Here is a 16,695-nt window from a genome sequence, read left to right on the forward strand (position 1 = left end):
AAACAAATGGCCAGTCATTGCTCCAGTCCCTAGACTCAGTTGTTTCCTCTCAAGAGCTAAGAGTTTTTTGACCTCAGGCACAGAGGATGGTCTCTCAATGAGAAGCCTCGACTGTCTAAGACCACCTCTCATGCTCCATCCAGAGGAAAATTTCCTATCCAGCCATCTATTGAGGAAGTTCTTGACAGATGTACGACAGATAGGCAGCGCCGGTCCCGGACCAACAAAAGCTGATCGGGCTCCCTGCTGTGCAAGTATGTCTGCCTTCTCGATATCCGGAGGTCCTGCGTGAGCCGGGCACCAGATAACTTTCACAATGTTATCAGAGCCTAGCTCCTGAAGAGCCTCTCTGCATTCCTTTACTAGGTGTGAGTTAACCCTTTCCTCAGAAAGGGATTTCAGGGTTCCCTGACCCAGACCTACAGTTCAGCCTGCACTATGGAACAATCCTTCCCTAGGGGGATGGACAGATTGAAACGAGGTCCCACAATTCCCACTACAGTTCCTGTGGGCATCACAGAGCCATCGGTGAACCAAGTGGGACCTTCAGGCTCAAGAAGCCTGTTTGTTGTAGACCATAGGTCTCTGTCAGGGACAATTACCCTGTAGGGTTCGGCAAAGTAAAGCTGGTGCCCGCGCGGTCCCCTCTATGGAGAAGGGATGCGTTGGCATCCCTGTTCCCAAACTCTAAGAGCTGTCTTCATAGCCACCTGTGTAACTACAAGGTCCAAAGGTGGTAGGCCCAGCAGACACTCCATAGCTGCCGTAGGGGTGGATCTCAGAGCGCCTCTGACAGTTAGACATGATATCTAATCATAATGGTGCGGCTGGACTTCTTCCCCATGGAAGTCCACCACACCAGTGATGCGTAGGTAAGGATAGGCCTCACCACTACAGTATACAACCAGTGCATAATGTATGGTTTGAAGCCCCATCCTTCACCAAACATTCTCCGAGGAGACCAAAAAATTACATTAGCCTCGCTCGATTGAGCCTCAATATATTTGTTCCACAATAACTTGTGGTCCAGTGTCACACCGAGATATCGAATTTGCTCGGATAGGGTGAGCCCAATCCCAAACAAGCTAGGAAGCTTGATGTTGTGGGGCACCCTCCTCCTAGTAAAAAGAACCATCTCTGTTTTACGAGGGTTAACCGAGAGTTCGTAGTTACTTGTTTACTCAAACTGAGCTTGCTATAGTGAAGCAATAAATGAAAGAATACATTAGTCTCAGTAATGACTCACTGTGCAAAAGATGATTTGATTTTGAAATGTGCTTTTTTGAGCTGGTATCTTGAATCAAGATTTCAAAGTATCAAAATTGGTGATTATTTTTCTAATATGATTAATGCTACGTCAGCAGTTCCACAAGGTAGAAACTCAGGGCGCTCATTCTTGTTAATTTTTGTGAATGCCAGAGACTTTTGTTCTCTCCCTCTTCTGATTTTTGCGGATGAACTTATATGGATTATTGGCTCACTAATTTAATGTCAATAATTGCATAAGGATGTGATGTCTCCTTTACGAGTGCTTTTGATGCTTTCCCAATGATTGCGGCTGAGACAATGCATTAGTTTTTGGAATGGCTCTTATATAAACTCATTCGGTTATACACAGCGTCGACCTTAGCATCCCTAGAGTCCTGGGCAAGGATTTTCGGTGCCCCCTATACCGCATGGCCCACCCCAGACGCGGCGCTCATTTTGAGGGAGTAAAACAAAGATATAGACCAAAGTTACAATTTTTTAAATGTAACACCCTATATTTGACCTCAAAAATGGAATGGCAAGCTCAAGTTATGATGAGTTTCTTCAGATTACATTGTCGCTCAGAAGCACCCTTTACGAGATAATGGCGCAAAATCGAAAATATGGAATTTTTTTAATAGCAATTAATGAAGAAACTAGTTACGCCAGCTATACAGACAGATTTTTTTCGAGTAGATAAGTTGGCTACTGCTACATATAAAAGAAAATTTCAACTATGAAATATATTGAGTGATCATAATTAATTCTCAAACATCAACTACAAGTAATCGTCGAAAACTTTCTCATTTCAAATGGCACACCCGGTATTTCTATATCTCGTTGAACGTAAAAATTAATTTCTAAACTATCTTCATAACATTTTCCTACATCTAAACCTGATAGTTTCTGAGCAATTTTCGATTTTTAATTCAAAACTAGTAAACCATTTTCGCCATTATCTCGTAAATGGTCCTTCTGAGGTAGGTATAAAGTGATCTGAAGAAAATCATCATAATTTGAGCTTGACATTCCATTTTTGAGGTCAAATACAGAGTTTCAATCAGAATAATTAGTAATGGATATTGATTTCGAATTTATTTAATATGTAATTGTTGGTATGAAGCAGCTAAAATCCCTAATAATAACTGAAAAAATGAAAACTGTTACACTTAAACCTCGAGTATGTTATAAATATGTGCTCAATTATGGTCCTAAGCTGAATTTCTGGAGGGGGGGTATTAATTCAATCAACATGTATTTCCAAAACTTCGTTTTTATACAGGATGAGTGTTTGACTCGTACGATTATTTTAATAGTAGATTCGTGAGGTCAAAAGAAACACTTTTTTCTTTAGCATTTCTTCCGAATCGGCTCGGTTTAAAAGATGCAGTCTGTTAACCATAAAATGATATTTCTAGTTCTATCTCACAAATCACAAATGGTTTTATCGAATGAAATGAATTTCGAAATACAGTTTTTCATTTATTTGATGAATCTTTTTCGAACACAAGATATTACCCACGTCACCCAATTTTCTCATTATGACCATTGCGTACCTTAAAAAGACCCAAAATTCAGAGAACCCAACTGATGAAACTACCTTGGACGTTTTGTGAAATGAGAGTATATTTTTCCGTAGAATACGCCGTTTTCGAGTAATTTGATGTTTAAAAATAAAAAATAAAATTGGGTACTTTGAACGAATGCAACTTTTTTTAAAGATCCACAGATGCGTAGTGTCACAGATCTAGCTAGTTATTCCGAAGGTTATTTTATTTTTCCAGGGGTACCACAACTCATTATGAAAACTTAAAATAGCTAAATCTTTTCATTAGTGTCGAATAGGAATGAATGCTGTAGGAAAAACTGTTTATTGTGACCTAAAAAATTCACCGTTTTAAAATATTTATACGAGTCAAATACTTAGCCTGTATATTTTTCTGTTGTCTTATGAATCAAACAAAAAATTCGAAAGATAGCTCTAGGGGATGGAGTTTATCCCCTCCCGCCCGAAGAACCCACTAAAAATGTGCTTGAATACCATGGTTAAACACCATTCAAGGTTGAGATTTTCATATCACAAGTCAATTATGAGAACCTGAGTAACTTTGCAACTGATGGATGCAAAAACTTTCTGGAAGCAAAAAATCTCACTTTTTCGAAGACTATTGATCTCACCTCAATAATCAGAATATGAGATGGAAGTGAACAGGTGTTTCACAATATCACGGTCAGTAAGACTGTTTATTATATATATTTTCATCATACAAGGTATTCATAAATGATTTTAACATGTCTGTGAGCTTTCAAATATAAAATTAAATAATCTATTCATCGTTTGACTGACAATTTCGTTTTTTTTTTTCACTTTTTCCGATCTATTCTTGAGAAAAAATAAAAAATTAAAATTTTAAGATTCACCTTTCAACGACAAGAAGCTAACATAAAATCGGAAATTCATGAAATTCGTTTTTGGAATGGAGATCTATGATGAAAATTCAGTGTTTTTTAAAAAATAACGGGGGTTAGAGATTGAAAAAATATTTTCATCGCACATATTTCCATTTTTTTTGCAGCTATCATTCATAATAAATGGGAGAAATTGTTTCCACATTGAAAAAATCTCACTGTTGCGACAGGAGCACTGAACTCAATTTATTGCAATATTCGAAATCAATTTTTCAGCATTACTGACCCACGCATAACCTGCCAACAGATACGTTCAGACTTCATTCAGTTTTGTTTGATCATGACCAAGGTTATTTAAAATTCATATATTATGTCAAGCATTAACTGAATTATCATTTATTCACAACTGGCTGAATATGGGCCTTTATATGTCCGAAACAAGTCAAAATTTAATAAAAATTGGTGGAGATTGAGGTTTATGAGTATGTTTTTCTGAATATAAGCAATATATTTGTAGAGGCACTTGGTTTGATATTAACTTATTCTTAAATATCAGAAAAATTAAAACAATTTTTGAAACTTATTCGTATTTTTATTCTCTATGACATACTTTTACTAGGGTAACTATATCTAAGCATACTACCACTTCACATTAATAGATATCAAACAGTGTAGCATGTGTATGAATTTCAGCAAAGGTTAGCGTAAAGTACATCATACAATTCAGCGTATGATACATGAAACTAGGAAAAAAAACCTGTAATTTGTGAGTATTAGAGTAATGTCGAATTTGTTTAGAGAATACGTCTAATTGGGGAGAAAAACTCACAAACTGGATTTGAAACAGATGCGAAATTTATTTCAACCAACTAATGTAAACGACAATGAAGCATATCATTCAACGGAAGTATTACCTTAGTCTGCTACAACGATTTCACCGAAAGAAATCGAGAAAACATGGAGAGAAAAAAAAAGAAAGAAAACTCACCTACAACTTGAAGATATCCTACTTGACTAATCATTGGATTCGTGTTCACTTGACACATGTAGTAACCCCTATCTTCCTGTTGTACGCTGCTGACATGTAGAAGCCATGTCTTGGCATTATCGTGTGACACGCTGAATCGAGCTATTCTTGAAATTACATGGCGGTGGATTGTAAGAATCATCTGACGATCTATGTGAATCCAGGCCACCTGCAAACAAATAAATATAAATGAATTTCGTGCTCTCTGAAGGATCAGTTCCTCTCACACTTGCCGAGGGTGCTTGGAACCTGAAATTTGACAGTTAACAAACGATTTTTCAGCTGTGCGGACTCACGAGGTACTTCTTCATTCCACAGATCATTCGGCTGACATCGCAGTATGTCGGGATTCATACAAATGTCATTTTAAACAATAGTGGTTTCATAAATGGAATGTAGAAAGTCTGAAGTAGAATACAGACAGCTGTTTCGATAGGACAAAATTTAAACTACTGAGTATTCAACCAAATGATTATACTCAATTTCATAACTCAGAATCAACACTTCTTACCATCATTGATTTCTTTTTACAGTGCATTTATCTACTATCAGTACTTGAAATCAATTCAGTGATGCCCACATACTACATAAACAGTTTTTTGTTGTAAAACTTTATTCCTAGGTCAATTAGTATTTTAAATGGCAATCTTTTTGATGTATGAAAATGTTATACAGCGTGTCCCTAATTCAAGATACATCATCGTATATTTTTCGAATGGCAATTTTTTATGACTATTTCTCAAACTTGTATTCATATTATTCATATTCATATTATCCTGATTCTCCATACATAGGTACCGAAGTACCCCTCAGAAGCTCTATGGCTTTTACGAGTTCGGAGAATCAGTTGTGTTCTATGTAGGCTTTGTTACTGTGTCCTGCCTCCTTAGGCACAGAACTGTTAATTTGAACCCAACAGTGAGTGATGGCCCATACCAGTATGGACTAGAAAATTCCCTCTCTATCCCGGGATCGAAGTCATTACCTAGCGGTTGCGAAATACTGAGCCGACGCTTCTAACCATCAAGCTACGCACGATACTCATATCAAGTTACACATGCGTATGCGCATGTGTGAGAAGAAAGATGAACCACTAATCTATCTAATATTAACTACGTCTCTTCAATAAATGCTCCGCGATATCAAACCCCCATCAAATTAGATCAGGAGTTCCTCAAGGAAGCATACTTGAACCAATCCTATACCTCATTTATACATCTGACCTACCAACACATCAAAACACCACGATAGCTACTTATGCAGATGATGTAGCAACCTTGGCAACTCATGAGAATGCTGAAACGGCTTCGGAATATCTTCAACAACACTTGAACGACCTAGAAGAGTGGTATAAAAAATGGCGTCTGCAAATAAATGAAGCCAAATCAGTACATGTTACATTCACCAATAAAAAAAGCTTATGCCCTCCGGTCAAAATTAACAACGAACAAATACCAGTCAGTTCTGATGCAAAATACCTTGGCATGCATCTAGACCAACGTCTCACCTAGAAAAAACATATTCAAGCAAAGAAACAACAGATCAATCTAAAGATTCGGGGCATGTACTGGCTCATAGGCAGAAAGTCAAAATTATCGATTGAAAATAAAGTTCTGATATATAAATCAATAATCAAACCAATATGGACCTACGACATTCAATTTTGGGGATGCGCAAAACTAACGAATACGGGAATTATTCAGAGAACCCAATCAAAAATACTCCGCTCTATAACAGATGAGATGCCCCTTGGTACATCTCCAATCTTACAATTCATAACGACCTAGGAATACCATTCATTACAGAAGAAATCAGAAATCGTTTCAACCGATATCAGCAGAACCTGCAAGATCACGAAAACAACCTCATTATTCAACTAACTGAGAATCCATTCAACATAAGAAGATAAAAGAGAACTTGGTCAGTTGACTTGAATTGAAAATATAGTAAAGAAGAATATTAATAGGTTAATATCTTCAACATGTCTGTAACTTTCATCACGTTTGCTCAATACTTTATAGAAGTAGATTGTGAATCTCAATAAAGAGCTATAACAAAAAAAAATAAATGCTCCAAATGTCAACAAATCAATCATCATTAACGGATCTGAAATTCGTTTTGGACATTTTTTTTACATCGGCGAAAATCTGCCTACACTCCTGTATTATTTGCTCTTGTACTCAATGTTTCCCTGTTTGGTCTGAAACTATGCTTTCCAACTACCCTTATAAGAAAGATTCCTCATCTGTTAAATCAGGTGACTTAGGTGGCCGTTCAAAAGGTCCTACCAATTAATAATCCAGATATATTCATAACAGATTTTGCAAAGATTTGTTGCGACTAGATGTTTCTATTCGAGACATCATCGACCGATAATTAAATCAACAAATTTTACGATGTAAATCGAACTAACGAACTACCATCACTCAAAGTATTACCAGAAATTCCATTTCGTCGACAAATAGTAGATGCTGACCATGGTTTCGGTCTCATTTGACCTCGTCAGAGCAACATAATTCCTTCGTCAACGAAACTAGAAACTAGTTTCGTTGACGAAGGAGTTATGTTAGGTTAGGTTTCAGTAGATCCCGAACTAATTAGAGTAGTGAGGAACCTCATACTATTCCGCAGTAGAGACAGTAAAGGTTCGTCTTTCTGAAGGTCTGACTCTGCTCTATAGGGTGAGTCTGACTCGTACAAGTATTTCAACAGTGAATTCTTGAGGTCAAAAGAAACACACTTTTCCTCAACCATTTTTTTGAATCAGCTCGGTTTGAAAGAAACAGGCTGTTGCAAAACCATAAAAAAATGTAATTTTCACAACTCTGTTTGAAAGATGTGTAGTGCATAGATGTGTAGTGTAACAGATTTATCTGGTTATTCTAAGGCAATTTTGATTTTCCAGAGGTATCTTCTTATCAGGGCCGAACAGAAAAATATGGTATAGCAAATAAGTGTTTCTTTTTACCTCAAGAATCTACTGTTAAAATATTTGTACGAGTCCACGACTCACCCTGTATAGAAAAAACAAACTTAAATTTAATGTAGAGGTTGAGTGATTAGGAAAAAGATTAATACAACAAAAATTGTAGAAATGAATTGTTCTATTGAACAGATGCTTGACCTTGAAGCAGCCTGTATATATTTTTCAATTCAAAATGGAATAAAAAGATGAACAGATGAACAATTTCAGTGTTTTCTTAAAAACAATCCCAGATGTCTCGAAAATGATGCCTGAGGACTTAACTCAAGGGTATGATTGTTTTTTGTAGAACAGTGTAATTTATCTGTATAATCAACGTTAGGAATTGTCATATAGACATTTCAGAATTTCCTTTCAGTGGGAAATAACATTCTGGGTGAGTTGAGTGTATATGCTGAAGCAATTTGTATAGTTTAATGTGCTCCACGAAGCGTTACTCTAGATGTCGGTGAATCCCCAAAGAAAATGCGTTAATGTAAATACCAAATCTGCCCTGATTTCTTCTGACATATCATCCATTAATTTACTCTTCTGCAGTCTTGTTTCACCGCAAAGGCAAATGTTCTGTTTGCTGCATTAACATACTTACTCCCTGGTTTGTCTTTACGCTCGGATAAGATGACACTTTTGCCTTTTTTTAATGTTTCATAAGTAGCGCCGGAGAGATTTTCAGGGTTGAGGTAATCCGTGAGTGGCAGCTGCATCACTGTGTTACATCCCCCTAAGCCACGTGACACGGCACATAAATAGCATACTTTCGATTAATGTACCCCTTTGGAAATTGAGCCGCATACCAAACGCCATCTCCGATATTCTGCGATAGTTCCATATAACGAAGGGATGGACAGAATGAAAATTTTTCCCGTTTTTCTCCGATGCACGTTATTCTGTTCTGGTTTACGCGTCACAAAATCGTAAAAGCTTGATTATCTGAGTTTTGAATATCGATAATACACCGATGAATGCAGATAAAGGGGGTAGGGGTGTTAGAACATAAAATTATGACGAGTTTTGAAGATAATAAAACAAACCATGTAAAGGATGTACTTAGAATCACATTGAAGACGTGGAACGGCATTTTCAATTGTTTGGCACCAAAATCATACAGGGTGTTTATGTTTTATAGTTTTTTTTTTCAAACAGGTTACCTTCTGCTAAAATCTATTCAAAAATCCTTTCCTTCACAACACTTGGAAAGGTAAGTAGTTCCAAGTCTCTTGGAAACTTGTTTGCAACAGTCTTTATATCCTAGTCCCCCTAGAATCCTAACTGCACGTCTCCGCAGTCTGAAGACAGATTCACGTTGGGCATAGTTTACCCATAATATTAAGCCACACTTTAGTCACGAATCCACAAAAGTAAAGTACACCGACCTCAGAACTCCCCCAGATAATGATTATGAAAGAAACTTCCAACGCAAATACAATTCTGCTGAGAGTCAGCTCATTCGCATGAGCATTTCATGTGAGTGAAGCATCCAGATGCACGCAGAGGTGGGTCGTTAATATAGCTTAAAAATATGGCGGGTCCAAGATTTGAGCCTTGTGTAACTCCAATGGCCAAGTCTCCTATACCTTAAAATCCCATCCGCAAGAGCACCTGCCTCCTGTTACTCAGAAAGGTATTTGATGAGTTTCATTCTGAAAAATTACGTTCATATCTCTCTATCTCATAGTAGTAGCTTGTCGTTGGCAACGCTGTCAGAAGCTTTCGACAGGTTCAAAACATTCAGTTGTGAAAACAGAATTGATAATTGCCTGTACCCTGTTTGTTTGTTTCTGTATCCTTTTGACTATTAGATCATTTTCCTCGAAGTAATTTACTTCAGGTTGTTTTTAAAAAATTTTGAAGAATACGCGTATTAGAACAAGTAATATGGCCTGTAATAACCTTCAAGGCAACGATTAACTTTTTTGAGAATGGAGGGAACTTTTCATCGGATTTTTTTCGAGGTACAGAAACATAAAAATTGCATGATGGTGATGAATTCTACGGGCATATTTTTATGGGATTTTTACAGGTTCATCTGTTCTTTTTTTGTGTGAATAGGCTATATAAAGAGCATGTGGCTTTTCTAGTTGATTAGGTTGATTATCAGTTCACTAATAAATACTTAGAAGAACTATGTCTGTTCAATTTTTCCAAGCTGCTTCAAGCAATATTAATCAAGATAAATGGTTTAACGTCGACGTTCGAGTAAGAAAGATAATTCCGCCTTTTTATCAGTGATTGAGAACGCGATATTCCTCTAATCGATTTCATATACAAACCTACCCATTCAATTGGTCCCTCAAGAAAAATTCGCTTTCACGCAATTAGAACATCAGCTCGAGTGTAACCAACGATAAAGAGCTGTTTAAGAAGAGATTAATAGGGTGGCAAGGCCTGAGGTGCCGCTTCTATAATCATGCAAACATTGAAGTGGTAGTAGCTTTTTCGTGGAGGCATAATACTCGGATGAGGTACAGAAAATATTGAAGAAAGTATCAAAAACGTGCTTTCCACTCAACTGCTCAGTCCGGGATATCGCGTGTTCACAAATGTTCGAGATAAAATTCTTTGAATATTGAGAGTATGGCGTAGTTTACACCGGACACTATTCTGGTTAGGTTTGTTTTCATTCCGAACGATAAAAAATATGGAATTAGTTAGATTCATGAGAAATATTTGAACCCTGAAAAATTCTTATGCGAGTAAAATTTTTCTTGAATATTACTACCAGTCGAAGTTCACCGGAAGTTCTACTTTTTGTGTAACGAATCATTGTCTATTCTTATCGCAAAGTTGGCAAAATTATTCTCTTCATTCAATAAACCAGATATTGACTACGGATTTTTTCTTTCAGAATATCAGCTGACGTCAGCAGTATCTTTGTTTCAATCAAATTAATCAAGTATTTATTGTTTATTGAACATACAGGTACGGAGTGGGCCATTGAAAACGAAACAGTGGCAGAACCGAATATAGATAGAATCGCTCACTCAAGATTTTTTATTTCAGGAGAACAACTTCTAAGGTCGAATTCGAAACCGTACAGCTTCAACCCTTAGTTATCGATTGAAATTCAATCTGGGAGGATTCTGCATTTTATGAAACTTTTCAAGATTTTCACTGGAACAAATCTCTGAAACAGAATCAATTAAAAAATTGAAATAAACGATTGGCTCCTGCGTAAATTCTTGCACTAATTTGTCAGGAGCAAATCAAATAAAAAATGGTGTTGCCTGACAATGAACTCAAAAGAAGAATTTTGAAATTGTAATTATATATAGTAACGTTTCTGAGTCTATACCAGACTCCTTCATCAGACGAAAATAAATTTCCGAAAATCTTCTGAATTGTAGCTTTTATTCGACATTAATTGTCAATACGTAGAAACAGAGACTGCATAGATACGTTGATTCATTTAATTTTTAAATTACCTGATGACAGTTCCCTCTTCAGCAAATTAATCCACTTGGCCAAATTATTATTTTGCTCCAAAATACACGTGAACTCTTTAATCTTTCGTTTATAATGATCCGGTTCTGTCATTAAAATTTTCGTGTTATTCCAATCCATCATGTGGTCTCCTGTATTAGAACACACGTGATCTAGAGTCTGTGATCTATTAATTTCTCTATTTTTAATGTTATTTATATTTTCTCGTTTTCTTATTTCTAGAGGTCTGAAAGAAAATACAGGGAATGTTGTAAATACAATTTTTTGATAGTTGCTTTTCATTCAATGGTTTAGTTTTTATTAGGATAGATCTTAAATCATTCTGTGTTTTAAAAACAGTTCTTATGTTGAATTTGGAACAGATTCTTCTCTGTTTTCCTGAAAGGCCGTTTACATAAGAAATGAAGTTCAATAAATTTGGTTGTTCTTGACGGTTTGTTTGTTGTTCTTGTTCATTATTATGCTCTTGGTTAGACATTTTTCTCTTATTTGATATTGTTTTTTCAATAAAATCTGTCAGGTATTGATATCCCTAATAATTTCATTATTTCTAATTGAGTAGATGAAATCAAATTAGCTCTATCATAAAGTGTTTCAATAATACCTCTTTTGACACTTACTTGGTGATTGGAACAAAAATTCAAATATCTATTAGTATACATACGTTTCAAAATGATTTGAAATTTTATTTTATTGAAACATCCAAGAATGAAATTTCATTATCCTGCTTCAATTCCATTGTGAATTTTATTGTAGGTTCCTTTGCTGTTAATATGATCAAAAAAATTCTTTAGTTCATTTCTACCCTTGGTGTAACAAATCCAACCCCTATATTTTGAATAGGGAAGATGGGGGTGAGTAATACCTGATTTGAACATGTAAAAGAGTATACGATTTTCACAAAATTACTTTTCAAACCATGACACGTGGGTGAAGGTAAACTGTTTACCATGCTATTGTGATAGGGAACTGTTTGTGAAAATCGTATAATGTTTTGAGTTCAATTATGGATTTTCATCAATTATGGGCCAGATCAATTCAATATTTATTTTAATACCTCATTTGAAAGATCTGTATATTTCTAGTTCAGCATTTTTCTCATTCAATCCTTTCGTTTTCGAAATATTCACATTTAAACAATAATGTTGGTTGTAAGCATTAGTTGGGGAGCCCGAGAGGGAAATTCGGGAGTTTACTCGAGCGTGTCTGATTAATATAAGGGAAATACCTTGGACCCTGTAGAGTACCTCTACCAAAAGTTAGACCTCTATAAAGGGGGAATTGTCAAGGACAGACTGTCAGAATAGTAAAAAAAATAACGATCGTTGTACATACTCGAGCATGTCAGATTAAGATATATGTTAATAATTACATGTTGAAAAGTATACATTTTCTTAATCTGACAATTTAAACGTGACGAAACGTCACTTGTACATTCTTGACCGCGGTGGCTTTTTCTCTTATTTTGAAGCTAATGATTCAAGAATAACGGGAAAAATATAATCTGACACTTTCAGCAAGCCGAACCAATGAAAATTGGCCATGAAGGTCACAAAAATCAGTATTTTCAAATTCTCCCCTACTGGGCTTCAAATCATTTTCGCATTCATCATAAAAGTTGTAGAGCATATCATTTTCTACAAATTTCGAGAGAAGTTATTTCAATTTTTTCTGTCAATAAATAAACTATTTTGGCCTCAATTGTTGATAAAAAGAACAAACAGTAATATTGGGATATTTGGTAGATGAAAGGCAGTTAACGTTTATCGTCAAAACCATGGAGAATAAATTAATGATAATTTGGCTGATTCACACAGCATGTTTAACGAAATGACCAATTCTGTACAAAATTTGAATTTGAATATCTCAAAAACGAATAAATATGCTGAAGAATAGAAAGGCCTTTCAAATGAGGTATCGTTTACCTCATCTTCAATATAGAGGTTGGCGAAAGATTGGGATATTTAGGGAACCAAAACGACAAATCGACTTGATTGTCTTCAAAAGGAGCCAAAGTAATGCTGACTGCAGGAATTCAAGGCAGAACATGTGGTTTCACCTCCTCCTGCATATAACACACGCCGGCATGTGGCCTCTGATGAATACTGAGGGTGACCTAATTCCATAAGTGTAAGTCTTCACACCAAAATCCATGCCTCTCCACAAACAATTTAGTATTCCGTCTTCCACCACGACGCCGTCTCACCTTTGCACGGCCATTACGCATGCCCAAACATAATCTGAATTAATCGCATCTCAGCAGTGCTCAACACCAAGCAGGTCGATCACTTCGGCCTTCCAAACCATTGCTTTTCCATTGACTTTATAGACGTTAGGCGGTCCGGTAGAGCCAAAAGTCTCAGTCGACGACGAAATTTCTGACTCATCCTGTACCACTAGATATTCGTATATGGCCTTCTTGATTACATACTCGACAGAAATCCACTATCCTTTTTACACTTCTGTCCCTATTGCTCGATAATTCCTCTTCAGTGTACCTACCGAAGTCATGATCCATTTGTTTTCAAGCGGTCTGTGTGTTCAGCAGGAAAAATCAGAACCGTACTTGAAATTTGATTAAATCGCATTAGATTTGAGGGCATGACAACTACCCATCTCTATCCTATGGGTATATGGGTATACTATGATTAGTAGGCAAGAAACGAATTTATGCTCCTGCTGTAAGCGGGTACCCGATCTTCAATATGAAAAATGTGCCGATTTTTTGACATCCAATTTTTATTTGATTTCAAATTTTCACTTTGAGCATTATCGATCTCCAGCACATTTTTTAGCTTCCACATATGCAGTATATTCATTTGATATCAGGAGATGAACATTGTGTTATATTCATCGGCGAGTTAAATCTGGAATAAAACGTATAACCCTCAATGAGTGTTGAAGGAAACAATATCTTCATCCGGTCTCTACCATTGCTGCATGGGAGAAAATTCAACCCCAGCATATTGCGGTTGCGCCGGTTAAATTTACAGTGCGGAGTTATGGTGAAAAATTTACGTAATCTCTATTTCCGTGCATTGAAACGGATGCTCTATAATTCATGGTTATCATATTTTTCTCGTTAATCGCAACGCGTTAACATCTATTTTTGAATATTCACAATGGGGAACTCACAAATAGCCCTAAAAATATGGAATAAATTATGGAAAGAATTAAAATGGCTGAATAGAGTTATAATCGGAACTTCTGCTATTCATTTTCGTTCCGATGAACTGAATAATATGGGAATTGATCAATTATAACAGGGCGTTTTGTGTTTGAATTTCAAGTTTGTAAGGTTGTCAATCCAAGTATGATGGCAGCAAGAGAGTAGGTATCTGTTATACAGACTTAGTGGAAAGTAAGGAACAAACTTCATATCTTCCATATTTACAATTTTGTGAGGAAATGTTCGAACAACACAATTTTTAATCCAAATAATGTAACTTTGCATGTATATTTGAGGAGTTTGTCAAGCACCCTTTACAGGGGCCGGAGGGTAGTTTATTTAAATGACAACCCTAATATTTTGTGCCAGAAATGGATAGACCTTCTGTTGCTGGGGATGTTTAAGTCATTGATATCGTTGAATAGTTTTGAACTTGATGAATACTAGTTTTTCTACTTTGTTATGTATTTCAAGGACAATGAGATAATGAGATTGATGTTCTTGAAAAGCGATCTTAGGTTAGTAATCAAGGAATTATCGGGAATAAAAATTGCAACGTTCTTTCATCTCCAATTCTTGATTATTATGAGAAAAAAATTGATCTTTTCCTAAATATTTCCACAAAATAGTAAATAGATTTGAATTTTCTGCATTACCTCTCACCCATTCTGCACTTTTCAGTGGATTCGAAAAATGTGGTATGATATGGCTTTCACGTCTTCGCGTTTTATATTTGGAAAAAAATAGTCTGAAGGTGAGAAGACTGCAGCATATAAGCCTTACAACTCAGATGAACAATATCCTCACAAAATTTTAAGCTTGAGAATGCTCTAGCTAGGTGAAAAATCCAAAACACTTTCATTTGCATGTTCTTTCATCCAAGGTATTTATTCATTTATTCAATAGGTTGAGGATAACCTATAAACCCATAAAAAATACAATACTGGAAGAAATAGTCACTCAAAGACAGCTTGCTTGATACGAACATCATCTCGGAATAGAGCTCCATATATCCAGGCTATTCTTGAAGGTGTTTGCAGAACGGGCCTCTACAACCACTGATGGCAGTTGATTTCACTGGTTGTGAACCTACATACCTACATATACCTACACCCTAGTATATAGGGTAATTCGAAAATCGAGGTCATAACTTTGGGAAGTAATAGTTCTGGTGAAATTTAAAAAAAATTTTTCACTTATTGTAAGAGAGTTGAATATAGTATTTTATTCCCAGTGAAAGAGTGCCTGTAGAAAGGTTTCATCGTTTTCAGATATTTTCGAAAATGAAGAAGGTATGGGACACTTTCGAAATCGACAAAATATCAAAATTTGATTATATCTTCAAGACAAAGAAGTACCAAGTACCAGAAATCGCCAAAATCAAGCAATTTATTATACCGTCTTCGTCAATTCCGAAAAATCAATCGAAATACCTTTGAAAAAATGTCACTCATTCCCCCTTTTAGGGATTGCTATCATCCCGTTCAAAGGGTTGATATAAATTAATTTCAATCAACCTTATAAAATATCCCCCTACAAACCTCTTTTTGCATTTTTTCCAAAAATTTTGCAAAGATTCTGTTAGAGGGTCGAGATATAAGGTATGGTACATTTTTAAATTGACACACTGTATATGTGGAAAGAAAATTGGGCTTTGCTTGGGAGAAAACGCAATTTAATTCAATAACCCTTTCGATGAGACATTAGAGGGTTTTGCACTCACATAACCGAAAAGAAGGAAGTAAGTAATAATAATGAAGGGCCTTTATTTTTTATTCTAAGCTATTCTACTCAATTTTGCAGGCAGGCAAAGATTTTGTTTCTGGAATGACAGATGTGGAAAACAGCAATATTTTCCAATCATTGATACTTTATTTATGTGACATATTGGATGGTTCAACTGATTTTCGTTCTGCATAATTAACAAAATAGGGTTTTATCAGCCGAATTAATGGAAGGGAATCACAATTTATCGAATGGATGTTGCAACTGGTTTCGAGCAATTTCATTCGATGAATTCGGGCAACTGTAAAATGTTCACGTTTCCTTGAAAATAATCCCTGATTACTCCTCTAACGTGGGTCGACATTATATCGATATAATTGCAGCGATGAACGATGTCCCCGAGTGAACCCTCGGAATGGCTTTTTGTTTTCATCCGAATGTTTGAAAGACTCATCCCAGGTCCGTAACGGGCACCGACATAAAGTTCCGGCAAAAGTTAATAAAGAATGAAATTGAAGAACTCTTGGGGGAGTAGGGCCGGTTTTCGCTCTTGTTAAACGCGGAGATAAATTTTTGAGAGATACCTCCAGATAACATGCAACATAAAGGAGGAAGCCTTTCTTTATGGGATCCACCAATTCGATTATAATTTTTGAATTATTAGCATAATACAGCAGCGTTCGCTACAAAAGA

General features: G+C 36.0%; 1 protein-coding gene across 3 annotated transcripts in view; it reads right to left on the reverse strand.

Annotated features, from left to right (window-relative positions):
- LOC123321652 (lachesin) overlaps positions 1-16,695 on the reverse strand; it is a 437,549-nt gene that overhangs the window by 155,927 nt on the left and 264,927 nt on the right. For all 3 annotated transcript variants that reach the window (XM_044909375.1, XM_044909374.1, XM_044909373.1), the window contains exon 3: positions 4,646-4,853. In XM_044909375.1, coding sequence (XP_044765310.1) covers positions 4,646-4,853 — 208 coding nt within the window. The remainder of the gene's footprint in view (positions 1-4,645; positions 4,854-16,695) is intronic.

The sequence above is a fragment of the Coccinella septempunctata genome, chromosome X (assembly GCF_907165205.1).
Source record: "Coccinella septempunctata chromosome X, icCocSept1.1, whole genome shotgun sequence".
NCBI lineage: Eukaryota > Metazoa > Arthropoda > Insecta > Coleoptera > Coccinellidae > Coccinella > Coccinella septempunctata.